At 34.7% G+C, this 19714-nt stretch overlaps 3 protein-coding genes across 3 annotated transcripts in view; 2 read left to right on the top strand and 1 right to left on the bottom strand.

The window, feature by feature from the left end:
- The first annotated feature begins 3257 nt into the window (after positions 1-3257).
- Positions 3258-7566, top strand: igldcp (Ig-like domain-containing protein). The gene is made up of 7 exons (XM_082181060.1): positions 3258-3384; positions 4598-4638; positions 4727-5074; positions 5280-5549; positions 5874-5927; positions 6053-6304; positions 6353-7566. The coding sequence occupies exons 1-6, from the start codon at positions 3368-3370 to the stop codon at positions 6127-6129; spliced, it is 807 nt and encodes a 268-aa protein (XP_082037186.1). The 5' UTR covers positions 3258-3367; the 3' UTR covers positions 6130-6304; positions 6353-7566.
- Positions 7567-8423: 857 nt separating this feature from the next.
- Positions 8424-12894, bottom strand: plin2 (perilipin 2). The gene is made up of 8 exons (XM_082181048.1): positions 12653-12894; positions 12200-12251; positions 11877-12072; positions 11704-11786; positions 11343-11607; positions 10372-10493; positions 9237-9368; positions 8424-9091 (listed from the first exon to the last, which is right to left on the bottom strand). Exons 2-8 carry the CDS (start codon positions 12227-12229, stop codon positions 8687-8689), a joined length of 1233 nt encoding a protein of 410 aa, XP_082037174.1. The 5' UTR covers positions 12230-12251; positions 12653-12894; the 3' UTR covers positions 8424-8686.
- A 5916-nt stretch (positions 12895-18810) lies between these two features.
- Positions 18811-19714, top strand: part of hip1 (huntingtin interacting protein 1) — a 44618-nt gene continuing 43714 nt past the window's right edge. The window contains exon 1 of the mRNA XM_082181016.1: positions 18811-19188. Coding sequence (XP_082037142.1) covers positions 19069-19188 — 120 coding nt within the window. The 5' untranslated portion in view covers positions 18811-19068. The remainder of the gene's footprint in view (positions 19189-19714) is intronic.

The raw sequence follows: 19714 nt of genomic DNA, 5'->3' as shown, positions 1-19714 counted from the left end.
ACATGACAAACAGGAACCATGACTGTGACTAAACTTCAAAATAAAAGATATGAAACATGACCATACAACCAAACTAGACATGACACCAATAAAACCAGACACAATTTAAAAGCTGTCCATTTAAAATGAAGAGACAATTTTATGTATTTTTCACAATAATAGCCTATATTATAAAATCTCTATAAAGACATGTATTGCTGTGGTGTGAATAATAAAACAAACACGTATGTGTTAAACTGCAAACATTAGGTTATAGAAACATAGAAATGAATTATAAAAATGAAAAGGGGCTTAAGATAAATGCTTCAGATAAATAAGGTTTTGAGCTGCAAATGATATCTTCACATTAATTTGAAATTGTCCTGTGACATCCTAATTCATGTGATTCAATGAGTCCACATACACCACATATATCATCAAACTTAAACAAACATCAAAATTAGATCATTCAAGATTCAAGGACTATGCTATAAAAACTACATCATAAGTTTCAACTGGATCGCTATTCAAATGGGCCATTTGTGCTTGGACCCGATAACTGCCGCTTGCGGCTATATTTAAACATTTTAGTTTATAAGTAGCCTATATTTTTGTTTTTATTTTATTTCAGTTAACACACATGAGTAGGCTAAATTACTTAGCAGGGGACAACTTTTATTCCTTATTATGTACAGATTACACATATAGGTCTGGTAGTGTATTACTAGATTGACATCCAACATATAGAAACAACAACCAGGGGCTGATTGAACATTTTGTATCCCTTTATTTTTGAACAGCACTGGATGGTGTGATTAAACAAACTAAAACATTAATCTTGAAACATTGAGCACACACTCATTCCAGAAATTCACAAATGTCTAAAAACAACTAAGCTGCAGACAGTGCGTGTCGTGTCCAGACCTTTTTGACAGGCAGGATCACTCAATGGTGGTGGTATGAAGCTCTGACTTGTCTTGTTTTATCTTTCCACTTAAAAATAAAAATATTGTTTTTACTCCACAAATCCTTCATTAAAGATAGACACAAAATTAGATCAGTTAACCTCAAAACTATTTTGACTTGATTAAATCGGACAAATGATGATGTTCAGACAGGGCCGGCCCTGACCAATTTGCTGCCCTAGGCAAGATTTTACCTGGCGCCCCATGCATCACAGCCCATTTCACCCCGTCATTGTGTTCATGATTTAGCACATATATATATATATATATATATATATATATATATATATATATATATATATATGTGCTAAATCATGAACACAATGACGTATAGGCCTATATACACACACACACACACACACACACATTACAGCCTAAACACAAATACCAAGAGCATTACATAGCATTCAAGTCAAGTCCCCATTATCTTTTATAGCACGATTTACAATAAAGATTTAATGTGAACTTTGCTATTTTGAATAAACCTGTAAATAAATATCATTACTATGCCATAAAATGTACAGGCCAAAAGTTTGGAAACATTACTATTTTTAATGTTTTTGAAAGAAATTTCTTCTGCTCATCAAGCCTGCATTTATTTGATCAAAAATACAGAGAAAAATTTAATATTGTGATATATTATTACAATTTAAAATAATTGGTTTTCAATTTATTATACTTAAATTATCATTTATTTCTGTGATGCAAAGCTGAATTTTCAGCATCATTACTCCAGTCTTCAGTGTCACATGTGACATCCGGTCTATCACATGATCCTTTAGAAATCATTCTAATATGATGATTCATTATCAAAGTTGGAAACAGTTCTGCTGCTTAATATTTTTTCATAACCTGTGATACTTTTTTAGGATACTTTGATCAATAAATAGTAAAAAAAAAAAAATTTTAAATGTTTTAAAAATAGAAATCTTTTGTAACAACAATATACACTACTTGTCAGTAATTTGGGGTCAGTTGGTTTTTTTTTTTTTTTGTTTTTTTTTGGTTGAAATAAATCAATACTTTTATTCAGCAAGGATGTGTTAAATTGATAAAAAGTGATCGTAAAGATGATTTATATAATTAGAAAATATTTTATTTTATTTTAAATAAATGCAGTTCTTTTTAACATTTTATTCATCAAATATATTAGGCAGCAGAACTGTTTCCAACACTCATAATAAATCAGAATATTAGAATGATTTCTAAAGGATCATGTGATAAACTGGATGTCACATGTGACACTGAAGACTGGAGTAATGATGCTGAAAATTCAGCTTTGCATCACAGAAATAAATGATAATTTAAAGTATAATAAATTGAAAGCCAATTATTTTAAATTGTAATAATATATCACAATATTTATTATTTTTTCTGTATTTTTGATCAAATAAATGCAGGCTTGATGAGCAGAAGAAACTTTTTTCAAAAACATTAAAAATAGTAATGTTTCCAAACTTTTGGCCTGTACTGTATCCCCACTGCACAACTGTAGAGTAAAACATTAATAAAAAAGTGATAATAAAAAATGCGTCTTAAAACTGACATGATTGTTACAAAACCACACAGTCTGGGGACTCTGGAGAACTCAGAACAACTGCTAACATTAAGTTTAAGGTAAAAATAACTGCCATGAAATTATAGTATCTTACTCCTATGCCATAAATTGTTCATTCACTACATCACTTTACCTCTGTCTTTATCCCCCTTTATCCTCTTCTCTTCTTTTTGGCACTGTATCTATCGCAGACTATGCTCATTTATAATGTGTCATGTAAATTCGGCCTTCCGTCACAATCAGGAAACTTTCACCGCGTCTAGAACTGGCGCGAGCTGCCAGGCCCGTTTCTACGAGCTGTGTGTTAACAAAAGCAGTGCTGTCTACATTGGATGCGGAGTCGCCGTGCGCCGTGCGCCGTGCTACACAACAAATTACCAACAACTGATCGCGCGCGCGCTCTGTTTCTGACGCACTTCAAGCACTCGATGGGCGGGGGACGATTGGTGAGCTGGACTTTTTTTTTTTTTTTTTTTTTTTTTTTTTGTAGTATTTCGAATTAATGGTTTTAAAATAGTATTATAGCCTATATATATATAAAAAAAAAAAAATTGTAAAAAAAAAAAAAAAATTCACTCGTTCACTCATTCTGGCGCCCCTATGGATGAGTGGCGCCCCTAGCATTTGCCTATACCGCCTATGCCGCGGGCCGGCCCTGTGTTCAGATATAGCCATTCACCAAATGTGTTGATATGAAATTTGGGCCAGCTAAGGGAAAAATCAAGGTGGTAACGGTTAACCCCTTAATGCAGCATCAGTTTCGTTTTTGTGAAATGGAGAGGGAACGTTGTAGGATATAAAGCCTCTGCTGAGCTGTTTACAGTCATAGCATGTCTGACAGGAGCAGGAGCTTCACAAATGCGACATGGACAGAAGTAACAGGTGAGAAACCTCTTTATTAGCAACACATAGGTGATATTCTGAGGAAATTGTCACATTCTTAAAATGGAAAAATTCGATTCAACATCGCTTGTCGGTTTTTTAAAGTTGTCTCTTGATTGAATAGCATAATCCGAATAGCCCACATAACTGAATGGTAAGTGCTATATAAAATAGTATAAACTGCTTAAAAACAACAACAAAAAACGGACACTGCAGCCTCCAGTTGGCTACTTCAGGATTTGCCTACTGGTTGAGTTGAGTTAAGTTTCGTTTAGGCTAAAAGCGTCACCGCAGCTGCTGCAAACTGAAACTGAGGGGGGAGCAAGACGGGTTCAAAGCAAACCATAGTAAAAAGATGGTTCAAACCTAACTTACTCTTTTTACAGTCTATGGTTCAAACACTACAGGAGCAATGCAGTCGTCTCGAGACGCGTTAGACCATTTTAAACTTGAAAACGCCTGACGGGACGCTCAAAAAACGACGAAAGACATCTGTGTATAAGCAGATGAATTTTAGGACAGAACTTTTCCGACAGAATAGAAACTGAGCTATAGAACAGAAACTTGATAGTTGGGCGCACGAAAATGCGTTCTAAAAACGTGTAACGTTCCCATTTTGAAAACATTATTCTGAATCAATGATCTCTGAACGCCCTTACAGAAAAAACACATGAATTTCACATGTTATCACATGGTTTTACATGTTAAATTTCACATGTGCAAAATCACATGTGCATGTGGTCACATGTGATCACATGAGTTTTTGCACATGTGAAGTTCATGTGTTTTTTCTGTAAGGGCGTTCAAAGCGTCTAGTTTATAAAAAAACAAAAAACATTTTGACTTGGTTATACGATTTTAAGGGAACAGTTTTATTTAATAATTTTGCAAACATTTAATGGCAACGTTACTTTTGAATGTTCTCTAAACATTCTGACGTACAAAATGTTAGATGAACATCCTAAAACGTTTTTTTTTTTTTTTTTAAACGTTTCATGAACAATGTAGTAGCCTAGTCTATAGAAAAAAGTGGGCCAGTTTGGTCCCAAGTAGTATTGAAACAGTACACTTACTAGTACATTTATATTAGTATACTTACTACATAAAGTATACTTAAAAATATACTTGAACTTTACTTAATTCATTAGATTAGATATGGTTCAAGGGAATTAAATCTCTGACTGTAATTATAATATATAACATTTCTTCACAGGGTTTCGGCCTTTCTAATGCTATGGCTTCTCATTTGTGTTGGTAAGTAGACAATGTTAAAAGTAGGCCATCTTTATTAAGTTATTTATACACATTTTTGCTTTTTTCATATAATAATTTATCCCTATAGGCTCCTCTCCCCTCTCAATGGTTGTCCACACCTCGTCAAAGGTTGGTCTGCCGGCTGTGCTTCCGTGTACTGTGGCATATCAACTGGAAACAGCACACGCGCCTCACATTCAATGGCAGACCACAAGGGAGTCAGTGTTCGAGCGAATGGGAGAGGAGCTGTTTCAGGGAGAGGATTACACAGACCGGGCTGATGTGCCTAAGGAAATGCTTATGAGGGGAAACTGCTCTCTGTTCTTGCGGGATGTCAGATTCAGCGATGCAGGCATTTACGAGAGTTACCTGGTGGTTGGAAAATCAAGTATCAAGAACCGAGTATTCATTCAGAGCGTCCAACTTGCAGTTATTGGTGAGAGTTTAACACTTAACACTTTAACACTGAAACACGCCTCAATGTAAGTGTATCAAAGGCAAAACTTTCGCAACCGTGTTTGGAAAAAATCTGGGTTGCAGTGAGCATTTATGGGGCCAATCTGTAAATGTCAAAATACTCATTGTTTCCATATAGCATTGTAGCAGAATATCAAAATTGATGCTGGCTTGTCTCTTCCCAGATCACAAGACCATTAAATCTGTGAAGCCAGGAGAAGACCTGATCCTGGATCTGTACACGCATCAAGCTGAGCAAGTGATTTTTCAAAACAGTAATGACACCAACTGGTCAGCCCTCTGGGAAAGAGATGCAGGCATAAGCAAGAAAGGTTATCCGAAAGAGAGAAGCGGCAAGTTGATTTTTAGGGCGGTTACGGCCAGCAGTGCCGGAACATACAAAGTTCTAGACTCACAGGGTCTGGCGCTCAGCACAGTGAAGGTCATAGTTACAGGTAGGTAACTTTTGTTCAGTACATTACACCCTTAAAAATAAAGGTTCTTTATTGTCTTCTATGGTTCCCTGAAGAACCTTTAATATCCATAGCACCTTTCCACTTCACAAAATGTTCTTTATAGTGGAAAAAGATTCTTTAGAGTATTAAAAAGTTCTTCACATGAAGACTTTTTTTTTTTTTTTTAAGAACTGTTCACTGAAAGGATCCAAAAATGGTTCTTCTTTGGCATCGCTTGCGAAAACTCCCTTTTTGTAACATTTATTTGACCTGTTATGGCCTGTTGCAAGACTGTGTTAATCTCAGTCTTTTTCTTAATTGTAGAACCTGTGCTGCTAGCAAAAGAAACGGATGCTCTGCAAAGACATTCTGCATTAGGTAAGCTGTACACAGATTGTGTAATCGTTACTTGACAGCTTTTTTGAATTAAATTGGAAAGGAAGAAATTCCTGTTTCTGACCGTTTTGTTCTTTATTTCTTTCTTTCACTCTCACTCACTTTAGGTAAAGCCACAATGAGTATGCCTCCGCTGAGCCTCATTACTCTTTTCCTATCATTTCATCTAATGTTTTTCAAATGAATTGAAATCGTTCTGATTTTTTAATGTTTTTTTTTTATTTTATTTTAAAGGTAGCACTTTACAGTAAGGTCCCATTTATTAATTAACATCAACTAACTTGTTTCGATATTTATTCATCTTTTTTAACATTCAGTCAATAAAAATGCAACTGTTCATCCTTAGTTCATTAGATCAGGTCATTAAATAATATTAACAGATACAATGTTTTATTTTAATAGATCAGGTCCATTAAATAATATTAACAGATACAATGTGTTATTTTAATAATGTACACCGTAAAAAAATGATATGATCAATAATTTATGACAACATATGTTTTTACATTGCTTTAACTCAACTTTTTTTATATACAAGATTCAACTCAGTTAGTTTAACGCAGTTTAAGTTAAAATGACTTAAACATCCAAGTTGATTGTACTTAAAAATTTAAGTCAGCAACTTTTTTTTACATATTAGTATATATATATTTAGTAAATATATGTAACTTTTTTTTACATATATTTAATATATTAGTAAATGTTAAAATTAATATGAAGCAAGTAAACTGTTCATGTTAACAAATGAAACCTTATTGTATACCATTTTAACTCTTAGTTGAACTATTTTAGTGGAACAAGTTAGCTCAATTGTGAGAAGCATGTTTTTTTTACATCCTGTACTTTATTGTATTATTATTCTCTGTCTTGCCTATCTATGAAAGCTCACTAAGGATTAATTAATGTGTGATTACCTGAAACCTATGTGGATACTTTTTTAGTAGTTCTTTTACTGTATATTGCATTGTTAAAATAAATGTTAATGAAAAGAGAATTAATATATATCTAGTAATATGTAAATATACAAGAATATTTATGCAATGCCTATAATCCTCTGAATCTTCTTATGCTTAAGATGTAAATGTCAAACCTGTTGTCTATGTTTTGTATTTTGTTTAATGTATTTATGCTTTTCGTGAAACAACTGCTACTACAATTCAAAACATTTAATTTTGGACCAACAACACGGTTTGGTAAATCAAATTTTTGCATTGGCTCAACTTATTATTTCTGATTGAGCCAATGTTAATAAACTGTTGCCACAATTGATAAAAAAATGTTTTAATGTGACCAGTCACTAGAAAATTTTGAGTTAGAGAGGTCTGAAATGTTTTACAGAGAATCTGACATGAAATATAATACTAGAATGAGGTTAAAACTGTATACATAATATCCACAACAATCCCATATCCTGGTTTTAAAGGTGACTTTGGAAAGTCAAGTTAAAAATATTTGTCTTGTAAGGCAATATTTTGTGATGTAAACAGTGGGGATTGTGCCACTTTTTATTAGAGCTTTTACTAGTGGCACTTACATTTTTCTCCTAAATTAAACTCTTTCTACTTGGTATTGTTTTGAATAAAAAAGAGCTATCCTGGGTGCAGATGATAGTCTATCCATCTTCCTGGAGTTATTCTCACTCATTTGCAGGGTCCGCTTCACACACACATTTGATTTGGCACAGGTTTTACGCCGGATGCCGTGACACAACCCAGCATTGAGAGTGCTGGGAAACATTCACACTTGCACAACAATTTTGGTATGCAATCCACCCAACCTGCATGCCTTTGGACTGATGGGGGGAAACCGGAGCAACCAGGGAAACACCTGGAAGAACATGCACACAGAAAAGACACCTGACTCAGCCGGGGCTTGAACCGGGGACTTTCTTGCTATGAGGCGGTAGTGCTACCCACTGAGCATCACTCACTCACTGTGTGGGTGAAGGTGATCGTAACATACTGTATGCTTAAAGGTTTATTGGATAGCAAAATAATTATAAGACTTTAAGAATAAGAATGTTTGATTAGTAAATGATGCTCTGTATCATTCTCAGAGTTTTCCGAACCCTCCACACACAGCATATCGGGCTCTGACGCCAGATCTGAAAAGATGAAATCGGACATGATGCAAAAAAGGTTATCCGCCTTTTCACTTTTATTATTCCACCAAATGCTTAGCATTAGAGGTACCGAAAAATTAAGATTCAAGAAGACAATAGCCTTAAAGACTAAATCCACAAAAGAATGAAACAAAAAAGATGAGGGTTATAGAATGAGTTAGAGACCACACATCTTAACAACATAGACATTTTGTGGATCCAAAACCAAATGTCCATTACACCGTAAAGTATTCAGTAAAACGTTCTGCACGGTGTATAGAAATATTTATCCGCATTGTCCTAGTGAATAATTTGAATAAAAATACTATTTTTGAGGTGAAATTTCAATCATCAGAACAACACACATGACAAAAATAAATATTGTAAGTGTATTTTTTTTATTAGAAATGTACAAAAACAATAAACAGACAGCAGATTAAATAGTGTGTAAAAGGCACTATTTATGCCTTACTGGATTAGGCATATACAGGCTTATAATACTTCAGAAATATTATTCAGTAAAATGCTGTTTATTTAATATGATTGTTCACATAAAGTATTTGACTGGATTTTATTGGCAGGAATGTGTGATTGTACGTATATTTGTAAGATATAAACAAATGTTTAACATCCTGAAATTTCATCGGTCCTCGTTCACTGACTGCATCTCCACTTCAGGCTGAAGGGTCCTTTGTTTGTTACATTTGGGGCCGTTTGAAGTACTGCGTGCCACGCGTGGGTAAAATGGACCTACCAGCCAATTGAGAGGTGTATTATTAAGCAGGTAGTCCATGACGTTATCCATGGAATCTCCAATTCTGCTCAGCTGAGATCGACTGATGACGAGTATGCTACTGGACATATCTCCTGTGACGGCTTTCTTTCTGAAGCTGCTGTATACCTCCATGGCGGAGAGGCTGACAGAGGCCACCTGGACCTGGACGTGCTGAGGGAGACCTTTGAGGCTGGACACCAAGACCAGATACGTGGTCTGAAGTTGCAGGCTGAGGTTGTAGGCAATGGTCAGTGTGTGTGATTCTGTTTGCTGATTGAAAAAAAAAAAACATTTGCAGAAGAGAAAAAATGAGATCCAAGCATTTAATCATGTTAACGGAACTTCACGTCTCTAAAAACATGAAATTCCGACTGTATCTTTGAGATAATTTCCAGTCAGATGATATCTCGGATACCTCAGCTTCATTGTCCGTGACTGTCTCGTTCTCTTCTTGACTCTGAGTCACAGTCTTCCAGCCCATCAGTGAACTCAGTTTCTCATGTAGCTTCAGGTTAGACACATCAATACTCTTCCGGGTATTTTCAATCTAATAAGAAAAGGAAATAACATTAGGAGACAGTCCATTGTATAGAAGCCCATTCCCCCCACATAAGAAAACAAAACACTTTAGTAAATTATAATTATGAGAGAAAAAGTCATAATCGAAATTATGACATACTAAATCATATGTAAAGTATGAGATAAAAAGTCGGAATTATGACATTAAACCATAATTATGAGAAACAAAGTAATAAGTATGAGATAGAAAGTTGAAAGTATGACATACTAAGTCATTTATGAGATAAAAAGTCAAGATGAAGACATACCAAGTCAAACTTCCGACTTAAAAAGTCATAATTATGACATATTAAGAAATAATTATGAGATAAAAGTCGATATTATGACATACTTACTAATTTATGCAATGAAAATTCAAAGTAATGAAGTCATTTATGAGCTTAAAAGTCGAAATTATGACATACTGGGTAATTTATAAGATGAAAGGTAAAAATTATTACATAAATCATAATTATGACAAGTCAGAATTAAGACACACTAAATCAAAATGATGGCTTTAAAAGTCAATTATGACATTAAAAAGATGTGACAAAAAATTGAAATTCTGACTTGGTCATAATGAGATAAAAACGAATTATGACATACTAAGTCACTTATAGCATAAAAAGTATCACAAAGAAAGTCATAATTTTGACTTTTTATCTCATTTTTTAAATCTCATATGTTTTTTACATCTCATTATAATGACTTGATATGTTATAATTATGACTTAGTATGTCATAATTTCAAATTTGTATCTCATAACTATGACTTCTTGGTATGTCATCATTTCTAAATATTACATTTTTGTTACAATTATTACATAAAATGTCCAAATTTGTCACAATTTCAACTTTTTTTCATAATTTTGACTTTTTATGTAATAAGTAGGACTGAATATGTCAGTTTTGACTTTTTATCTCATAATTTTGACCTTTTATCCATGGTGTGGTTTAGCAGAGATCTGAACTGCATTGCATGTCATTACGAACCTTATCTACAGCTCTCTGGTACGTCCTGTCCCTGACTTTGCTGGAGAGAGACCCCAGACGCACGTAGTAACTGGGTGCATCACTGTTATTTTCAAATCCTTCTGTGTTATTCCCTTCACATTCTGAGAGATTTTGAAAGGACAACCACAGAAACAGGACAAAGAAGCAATTGTTAATTTCATCATTTCCATTGGCATTTTATAAATAAAGATTAGTGAGGCTCTTGAAGCAATAATTAATTTCAGATTCCTTGTCAACGATCTCTTTGAGATGTGCTTAATTCTGATGTTCCACGCATTAATGGGAATAATACTTCTTTTTCAGGAAAATGAAATTCAGGAAAATAATTCCCAGAACTAAATGCAGTCTTTTGACACTCATAACAGAACATACAGTAAGGATATTCTTTCAATGTAATTTAAAAAGCCATACCTTATAAGAAGCATACCCCAAGACTATCACAAGATATGAGGAATCTTATATGTACATTATGCACTTATCAGACTGCAAGTGGATTTTATAGAAGAATAAAGGGATAGCTCACAATTATTTTTTAAAAATAATCTAGTCTTTTCAAATGATATTTGAAGAATTATTTTACTTTCGTCCATACAATGAAAGTTAATGAAACAACATTTTGACCCCATGGACTTTCACTGAGATAATTTTTTCAAAACATTCCTTTGTGTTTCACAGATGAAAGAAATGCAGCAACTTCTCTTCTCAGATGACATGTTTACTTGCACGAGAGCGGGGCAACCTGTCACTCACTTGAGATCGACCAATAGCGAACCACAACCATCCAAACAATGGACAAAATCAAGTGCCATTAAAAACAAGCCGTTTTAATCGGATAGGGAAGAAAAGAGGCCATCTTTTAGAAACTACTCTAAAGCTGAGCAACTTTAAGTCACAGTCTAAATATCATCAATACATTCTAGTACCAAAAAACATGGTCCATCTATCCTCACCTTTCACCTCCTCAGTTTCAGGTAAGTACTGCTCCAGCAGAGTCTCAGATGTGCTCAGTGCTGTGTCCACTCTGTTGCTCATCAGTTTGACCGCCTTGCTCTCCATCACCGTTTGGACACGTCCACTAACCACCGTCTTGGTCTTTTCCACACCGCCCTGAACTGCCCCTCGTGTTCGGTCCATCACTTCACCGAGGGATTCTTTGGCACCGTTCATGGTACCGCTGACAGCTCCCTTGGCTCCCGTCACCGCCTCTTTGACAATCTGAAAGAGAACAATGCATTAGAGCAGTGCTTAAAACTGTGGTACTTTTCTTATGCTTAACATTTAAACAATTTTAATGTGGAGTTTACTAAATACCTGATCAGACGGCTTGTGTAGGATCGGCAGAGTCTTCTCTATCTTATCCAGCCCTTTGCACGCCAGGTCATTTGCCATAGAGACTACAGAGGGACACAATAACTTTTGGTAAATACATTTTCAAACTGTAATCTGTCCTGATCTCAAATCAGCTGAACAACAAATCGACTTACTCTGAGGCTCTAGTTTGCCAATGATTGGTAAAGCACTGGAAAAAGCAGTGGAGGTTATGGATTTCACACCATTCTCAGCCACCTCACACACAGACTTCAAGTATGGAAAGTTATTCTTAGTGTTGCAGTACACATTTGACACCATTCCATAGGTGGAAATAACCAAGGGAAGGTGAACTATTCGGTCAACCACATTCTAGAAAGGAACGGACAGGGATGAACAGATTAAGTGACGTTCAAACCAACAAACATATTATATTTTTTTATAGTATTAATAATTAGGAAGAAATTCATTTAAATTGAATGAGGATTAAATGGCACACCTGGTTATTTACAATGTCCACAGAAGCCATGTCACTGTAATTAGTAGAAAATCTGCAAAAGATCATTCAAACTATCATAGCAAATTCTTTCTTCTACTTTAAACTTTAATCAAAATATTATTTAATCCAGTACATAACATCTCACATAAATACATTTTAACGGTTAGATAACAATGAACACAATAAAAGGTTTAAATATCAGCAAAAGAAAAAAGCACGATACGGTGACGTAGTTACGTTAATAGCCTACTACATGTAGGCTACTTACTATAGTAGCCTAGGCTAATAACAGTAAATTATGCATAATTACAAGTAACTAACACTAAACCAAACCCTAACTCTATAGTAAGTACATGACGTTAATTAATATTACTCAGTATCCTACTTATTCGAGTAACAATGTAACTACGCCACCTTAAAATAAAATGTAACCAAAAGCATTATTTAGCCTACCTGTTGTGCTGTCTGAACAAAATTCATAAGCCGATTCTCAGTTGCTTTAAAGAGGATTGAGCGACTGCTCCGGATTTTATAGGAAGGAATTCTGATGACAGACTGGATGACGTCGCGACGAGTGATGTAGTCCAAAGGTCGTGTGCTGAGGGGACTTCACTGTACGATATGAATGACATAATCCAGTGTACAAAGATCAGTCAACTGTTAAGCACAATTGTCTGGTAGTTCTCGAACGTTTAAGAGAAGCTGTGAGAAACATTCATGGTTTCGTGCTTAAAGTAATCTTTTCATGCCTTAAACTTGTGACTGGAGCATGTTTTCTTAATAATGACAAGCTGAAGCATCTGGCTTATTGCAACAACTTCCTGTTTTGCTGACCTAATAACTGAGTTATCTGGGTGAAAGTTCAGACATACTGTAGAGTTCAGGTGAAGTGGGACATACGTTAAATGACACACTGTTGCCTTACTAATCAAAAGCTCAAATACAACAGTCATCGATCATTGCAATGCACAACAATGGACTTTGTCATTCTGAAGATGTGTTAATCTGTCTGACATCATCATCATACCCTTACAAAAAAATAAGTAACCTAAACTTCAAGTACATTTTATTAAGTACACTTAAGTAAAGTTCAAGTATATTTTATGAATACTTTATATAGTAAGTATACTAATATCACTGTTAGAACTAGAAGTAGGCTATAGGCCTACTTGTAAGCCTAAATTCAATACAACTAAATTGGCCCACATTTTAGTGTATAAATAAAGTATACTTTTAAGTATAGACTATTTTCACTTAAAGTGTATAAACCCAGAAATGTGAGACATAAACTCGCAAAAAAGTCAGAATTGTGAGATGAAAAGTCGCAATTACCTTTTTTTCATGCCATGGCAGAAAAAAAGAACAGAATTGCAAGAACTCAGAATTCTGAGAGGAAAAAAGTCTGAATTGTGAGATATAAATTCGAAACTGAAGGTTAAAAAGATATAAACTCAAAATTGTGAGAGAAAAAGTTAGAATTGTGAGAGAAAAATGTGCAATTACCTTTTTATTCTGTGGCTGAAACATATGGAAGCTTTTTTACACCACAGAATAAAAAATAAAAAAGGTAATTGCGTCTTTTAATCTCACAATTCTGACTTTTCTTCTCACAATTGCGAGTTTACATCGCGCAATTCTGACTTTCTAGCTCAGAATTGTGTGATATAAAGTCGTAATTGTCGTAATTATAACTCGCAATTACGACTTTATATCACACAATTCTGAGCTGAAAAGTCAGAATTACGTTATATAAAGTCACAACTGTGTGTTATAAAGTCAGAATTGTGAGATATAAACTCGTAGTTGCGAGAACTTTTTTCAGAATTGCATGTTTATATCTCGCAATTCTGACTTTATGGGAGATACAAAGTCTTATAAAGTCAGAATCGTGAGATATAAACCTGCAATTCTGAGGAAAAAAGTCAGTCTTTTTTCCTTAGAATTGGATTTTATTTCTCGCAACTGAGAGTTTATATCTTGCAATTGCGAGTTTATATCTCGCAATTCTGACTCGCAATGGGGAGTTTATCTCTCTCAATTCTGAGAAAATATGTCAGAATTGCTAGATAAACTCGCAATTGTGAGTCAGAATTGCGAGGTATAAACTCAGAATTGCGAGAAACTCAGAATTGCGAGTTTATTTCTCGCAATTGAGAGTTTAAAGGCCTATCTACTATATAGATATATCTATATCGCAATTCTGACTTTAACATGCAATTCTGAGAAATAATCCCACTGCGCAATGTGACGTCGGAGTGACGTCTTTTCTATGTAATGTTTGGACGTCCAATTTCGGTCCACTGAAGGGGCTGTTTTGTAACGCCAGGCGACGTCTTTTTTCGACGTCTACCGTACGTCTAATGTTGACGTCTGTGGGACCTCTGTCTAAGGGTTATTTATAATCCAAATGTGGTCGTTTGTGGTGACTTTTCAACATCAAATTTAGACTAATTTTAGATGTCGTTTTTATACAACTTCTATAACTGTAGTCCCATGTTTCAAAAGTGTGGAGGACATGTTTTCTGTACATATATTTACATTTGGCAGACGCTTTTATCCAAAGTGACTTACATTGCATTACACATTGAACATATACTCCTGTCAGTTTTTGCTTTCCCTGGGAATCGAACCCATGATATTAGCGTTGCAAGCGCCAACGCTCTACTGTATGAGCTATCACCTCCAGTTATGACCTGCTGCTGAGACAATGGAGTTTTTGGAAAATGACCTTAAATAATTAGAAAGAATCTGTATTCATATGTATTAATCTTGTTGATAACAACAATGTTGATATTTGTAAATAAAAAAATATTACATATTAATCATGTAAATTTCCTGCACCTGTCATAGACGTCCAAATAACGTCCAAAAAAATTACCCAGTTCAAAGGTCAAATGTTGAACATCAAAGTGACGTCCAAGTTGGGTCATGGTTGGACGTCCAAATAGTGGACCTAGTTTGGATGTCGAATAGATGTCCAGAATTGGTCATGGACCGACGGGCCCAATATAGACATGATCTGCACGTCTATCCGACGTCCAATGTTTAGTGGGTAAAGTCAGAACTGCAAGATGTTAACTCACAATTGTGAGATAAAAAGTCGCAATTATCTTTTAAAATGTAACAAGCTCCCATAGAAACAATTCCAATTTGATCATCCTGCAAACATTATGTGAACGTTACTTTTTTAATGTTATGTGAACATTCTGAAACAAAGTAAAAACATTTGAAGACGAATTAACGTCCATCTAAAACGTTTCGGGGAAAAAAACGTGTCATGAACGATGTAGCTATAACATTTTTGTGCTAATTGTTAAAGACCAGATTTGAACGAATTTCCCCTGTTAGCAGGGCATAGAATAGCCTACACCTCTTAAACAATTGAGAATAGCCTATAAATGAGCCTACCAGAAAACCGGAAATTTAAAATGATGATTGGATGGTCACATGCAGTCACTTAGAATTTAGCCTACATTTACTTTAGTTCATTTTCATCTCTTAGTTGAAAAAAGACGCTATTTATTAAAACGACCTCTGTTCATATAAGCGTATCTGTCATACAATCAAATCATTATCACGACTGCGTTTATTTATTTTAATTCAACTATTCGCCTATTGAACTAACTTTTAGCCTACTTTTCGCCCTATATCAGTAAAATCCTCATGCTCTTATAGATCATTATAGGGCATCTCCCCAACAAACGCTTTTCGGTTCTGTTGGATAAGACTTGTTGAGTGAAAAACAGAATAATGATTCATAAGCGAACCGCTCAAGCAGCTTGTGTGTGAACCGATTCAATAAAAAGAACCGACTCAAAAGAGTCAGTGAGATGATTTTCTATTTCATTGACAAACACACACATAATGCTGATATCATATATTCATTTTATTTGGCCCACGAGTTAACCATTAAAGACCCTACAACAGAATTATAGTTTATAGGATCTATATATTTTTCTCTTGAGTTAGACCTTTTTGATTAGATAGGCTACAGGCCTATGTATTGTGTTCAAGAAGGCCTATATTGTTTACTTCAGCAAAAAGGTCATACCTACAATTTACTGTTATATTTGTAATTGCTTTAAATACAAATATCAAAATATTTAAATGTAGGTCTATCATGTGAGTGTTGTTGCGTTGTATAACCACTAGATGTAGCTAAATGAAAAGAATTAAGAACTGAACTTCTCTTGATAACTTTCCTTTAGAAGCATTTGCATATCTATTTGCATCCTGCTAGCTAGCATGAGGTTGGTGTCACAATTTTTATTCTTAGATAAATATCTGAGGTAGAAACAAACTTTAATAGATAACTAATAGGTGCAGATGAAAGCTTAAATGCTCGAGTTTTTTCCTGAACTCGGATAATTTATGACTAAAGTTATGTTTTGTAATTTGTGCCAACCAACCCAAGATTTTGTATTTATATTTTTTTGATACATATAGCTATGATTCATATATGATCCTTGACAGGCTTCCATAGGGCAAGAGGACAAACATTCAGATGTTATATTTTTGTACATTATCCAATGAACCAGTAATTATTTACCCTGTGCCAACCAACCCACCCAGCCCCATGTCCCATAATCATAGTGGCTTGTAAAAGTAAACAAGAAACACTGAAACACATGGAATTAGACCTCATTAATCAAAACCATCCTGTCATATTGTTTATACTGGATGGCAGATTGACACATTTAGGATCTATGTTGTAATATAACACAAACTAAGATATACAATGTTGTTGGAATTGGAAAACCACACAAGGACAGTGACACAGATAGACTGAAAGAATAAAAAATGAGCAACTGAATACATTTGCAAATAAAGATGAATACAAGTATACCAAATAAACCAACACAAATAAGGTAAAATCAGAAACACAATATACTGACAATATAATAAATAAGCAAACATACATTGATCAAAAGGGAAACATGAATTTGAGCTTTTAGTTATAGTCATGGAGTTCAGTATATGGTTATATCAGGCTTATTTATAAAATATATTAATTTCATTTCTACTCTTACAAATTTTCTTACCTTTGCAGTCATCATTCATTATGATGTGGTTGGTCTTAAAATGCATGTCACACTAATATAGGTCATAGTGTGGGGCTTGTTAAGATGAATCTGATTTTGAGTCAGCAGAACAACACACACACTTAAAGTGTCATGTCAGATAGTGTCAGCATAGACACAAGACTATAGGGACAATAGCACTATTTAGGACGGTGCACATAAATACTCAAAAGCCTGCAAAGTGTGCTCATGTATTGCAGTGTTCTGAAAGGAAATGTTTTTTCCTCCCTAATATTAAAGTAAAGCAATCATATAGTAAAGATCTTTTGATTTTCAAGGTTCCTCTGCTGACATACATAGTGGTGTTGACTGCGGCTGGCATCTTGTGCTGACAGCAGAGAAGATAATGATCAGGTCACACAGACCAAGACTTCACACTGTCATTCTACTGAATCATTGAAACAAAACTCTGACTCGGCCATTTGATAGAATTTGCTTAGCAGGGAAATTGAATCTGGCCTCTGCCCATTTAGAGATAGGACACAGTTAGCGATTGCAGGTGCCCCATGATATCTAATAGAGTTATGCAAGTGGAATCAGCAGACAATAAAAGTTTGACATGATTTTGTTGATAAAGGAATAATGAGATTAATTGGTGCAGCAAATACAAAGGGAATACAAATTAAATCACATAAATCAGGCAAATCTAGCATCTGCATGGTTACTACGCCATAAGCAATACATGCTTCTGTTAGACCATATGACCTGCTTAACTTCGAAATGAAACAAAAACAAGTTAAAGATAGATATGGGCCTCACATAGGAGAAGGTCAAGTTGAAGGGTTTATTATTGTTGTTGAGGTTAACACAAGGCCCCTCTGTTTCAGTTCTCTAAAATAGACTATGCATGTAGCCTAAGTAAATGTGCTAAGTTTGAAAGTGTTTGAAAAAAAAGTTTTCAAAGTTAAACTTGAAAAACAAGTTTGACTTGTATACATGTGCACAAAAAAATAAATACAAAATAATAAAATATACTACATGGTATTCAAAAGTATTAAATGCATTAAATAATAAAATAAAATAAAGCACAATTTTTGTTTATGTTATAGGCCTAGTTATAGCATTAAGTAAAACAATAATCTTTGAATGTTTTTGTAGCATTCGACCCGTTTCATGCATTGGTTCAAATGTGTATTTGATTATATGATTGATACTTAAACCTTATTATTATTATTTGTAAATGTTGTCACATTAAATGGTTCAGAGTGACTACATATCTTTTTTTTTACTGCGCTTAATTATTATTATACATTTTATTTATTTATTTTTTTATGAGATTTTTTGAGTTTCGTGATTGTTTTGGGCCTACCAAAGATACACTATTTAATATCGGATAAAATCAAATAAATCTGAGAAATATTCAGTAATATTCACTGAGAAAGATTCAGTGTAGTAAAACGTGTGTATCCAGATAACTGTTTTGTAGGGCGGGAGCTAATGATTTTCCTCCAGTCAGTGTGTGGGAGCGCTGGGAGGAGCCTTTGACAGTCTATGCTTTTGCTTGAGTTGATTTGTATAGTATCTCGCGCGAACTGACGCTGTGTTTTCGCTGTTTTACAGATCTGTGGTTGCGCGCAGAGACGCATGTTTTGCACGCTCCCGAGTAGACAGCGGATAGCACTGGAATGATATTCATGGGCGGTGGACGTAGAAAATGACCTTTTGTGATAACGACGAGGGGTTGGATTTTTCGTGCTCATCCCTAGATTCAATCACGTTATATTGCACTCTATTTATGTTGATTTAAGAAGTCTCCGTCGCTCGCGCTGTTTGGATTTTCTTTCCAGAATGGACCGCGTCAAGAGTTCCATGCAGCAAGTCCCCAACCCGATTCCTAAAGTGCTCAGCCGTCGCACTGGTGGTGCCAACAGTTTGGAAGCTGAAAAGGAAAACTTCGAGCGTAGTCAGGTAAGGAACTGTAACCACCGCGGGGCAAGTTTTTCTTTTTTTCATTATTTTTTCATGCAGCCAATGCATCGCTAACGAGCTCTTCGCATTGCAACCCATATTACATTCATTCCTTAAAAATAACTAGTGTGTTTTTTAATTACTAGTATTCCGATATGTCTAGTAACTATTCCAATACTTATTAGATTCTAGTACTTGCTACCAGTTGTAAAGCTAGCTATTTTAGAATGTTAACAGTTACATTTCTTATCTCAGTAGTTACATGTGTTTGCTGGTCAGAACTTTATAGTTTAATTCAAGTCTTACTAAGATTTAAAATTTTAACAAACTATTTATAAATAATCTAATATACTTTTATAGTATTTTCAAGTTGTAGGAACTGAAATTTATGGTAGCCTACCTACCAGCAACAAATGGAATTCAAACTATTCGAAAGTGAATTATTGAAATCCCACTCACAGATCTCGACTGAATTAAGACAAAAAATAGCAATTTGTTACAAGAATTAATTGAATATTGACTAGTA

Source organism: Leuciscus leuciscus (genome assembly GCF_965113295.1).
Source record: "Leuciscus leuciscus genome assembly, chromosome: 9".
Classification (NCBI taxonomy): Eukaryota; Metazoa; Chordata; class Actinopteri; order Cypriniformes; family Leuciscidae; genus Leuciscus; species Leuciscus leuciscus.
This window is presented reverse-complemented; position numbering and strand designations above follow the sequence as displayed.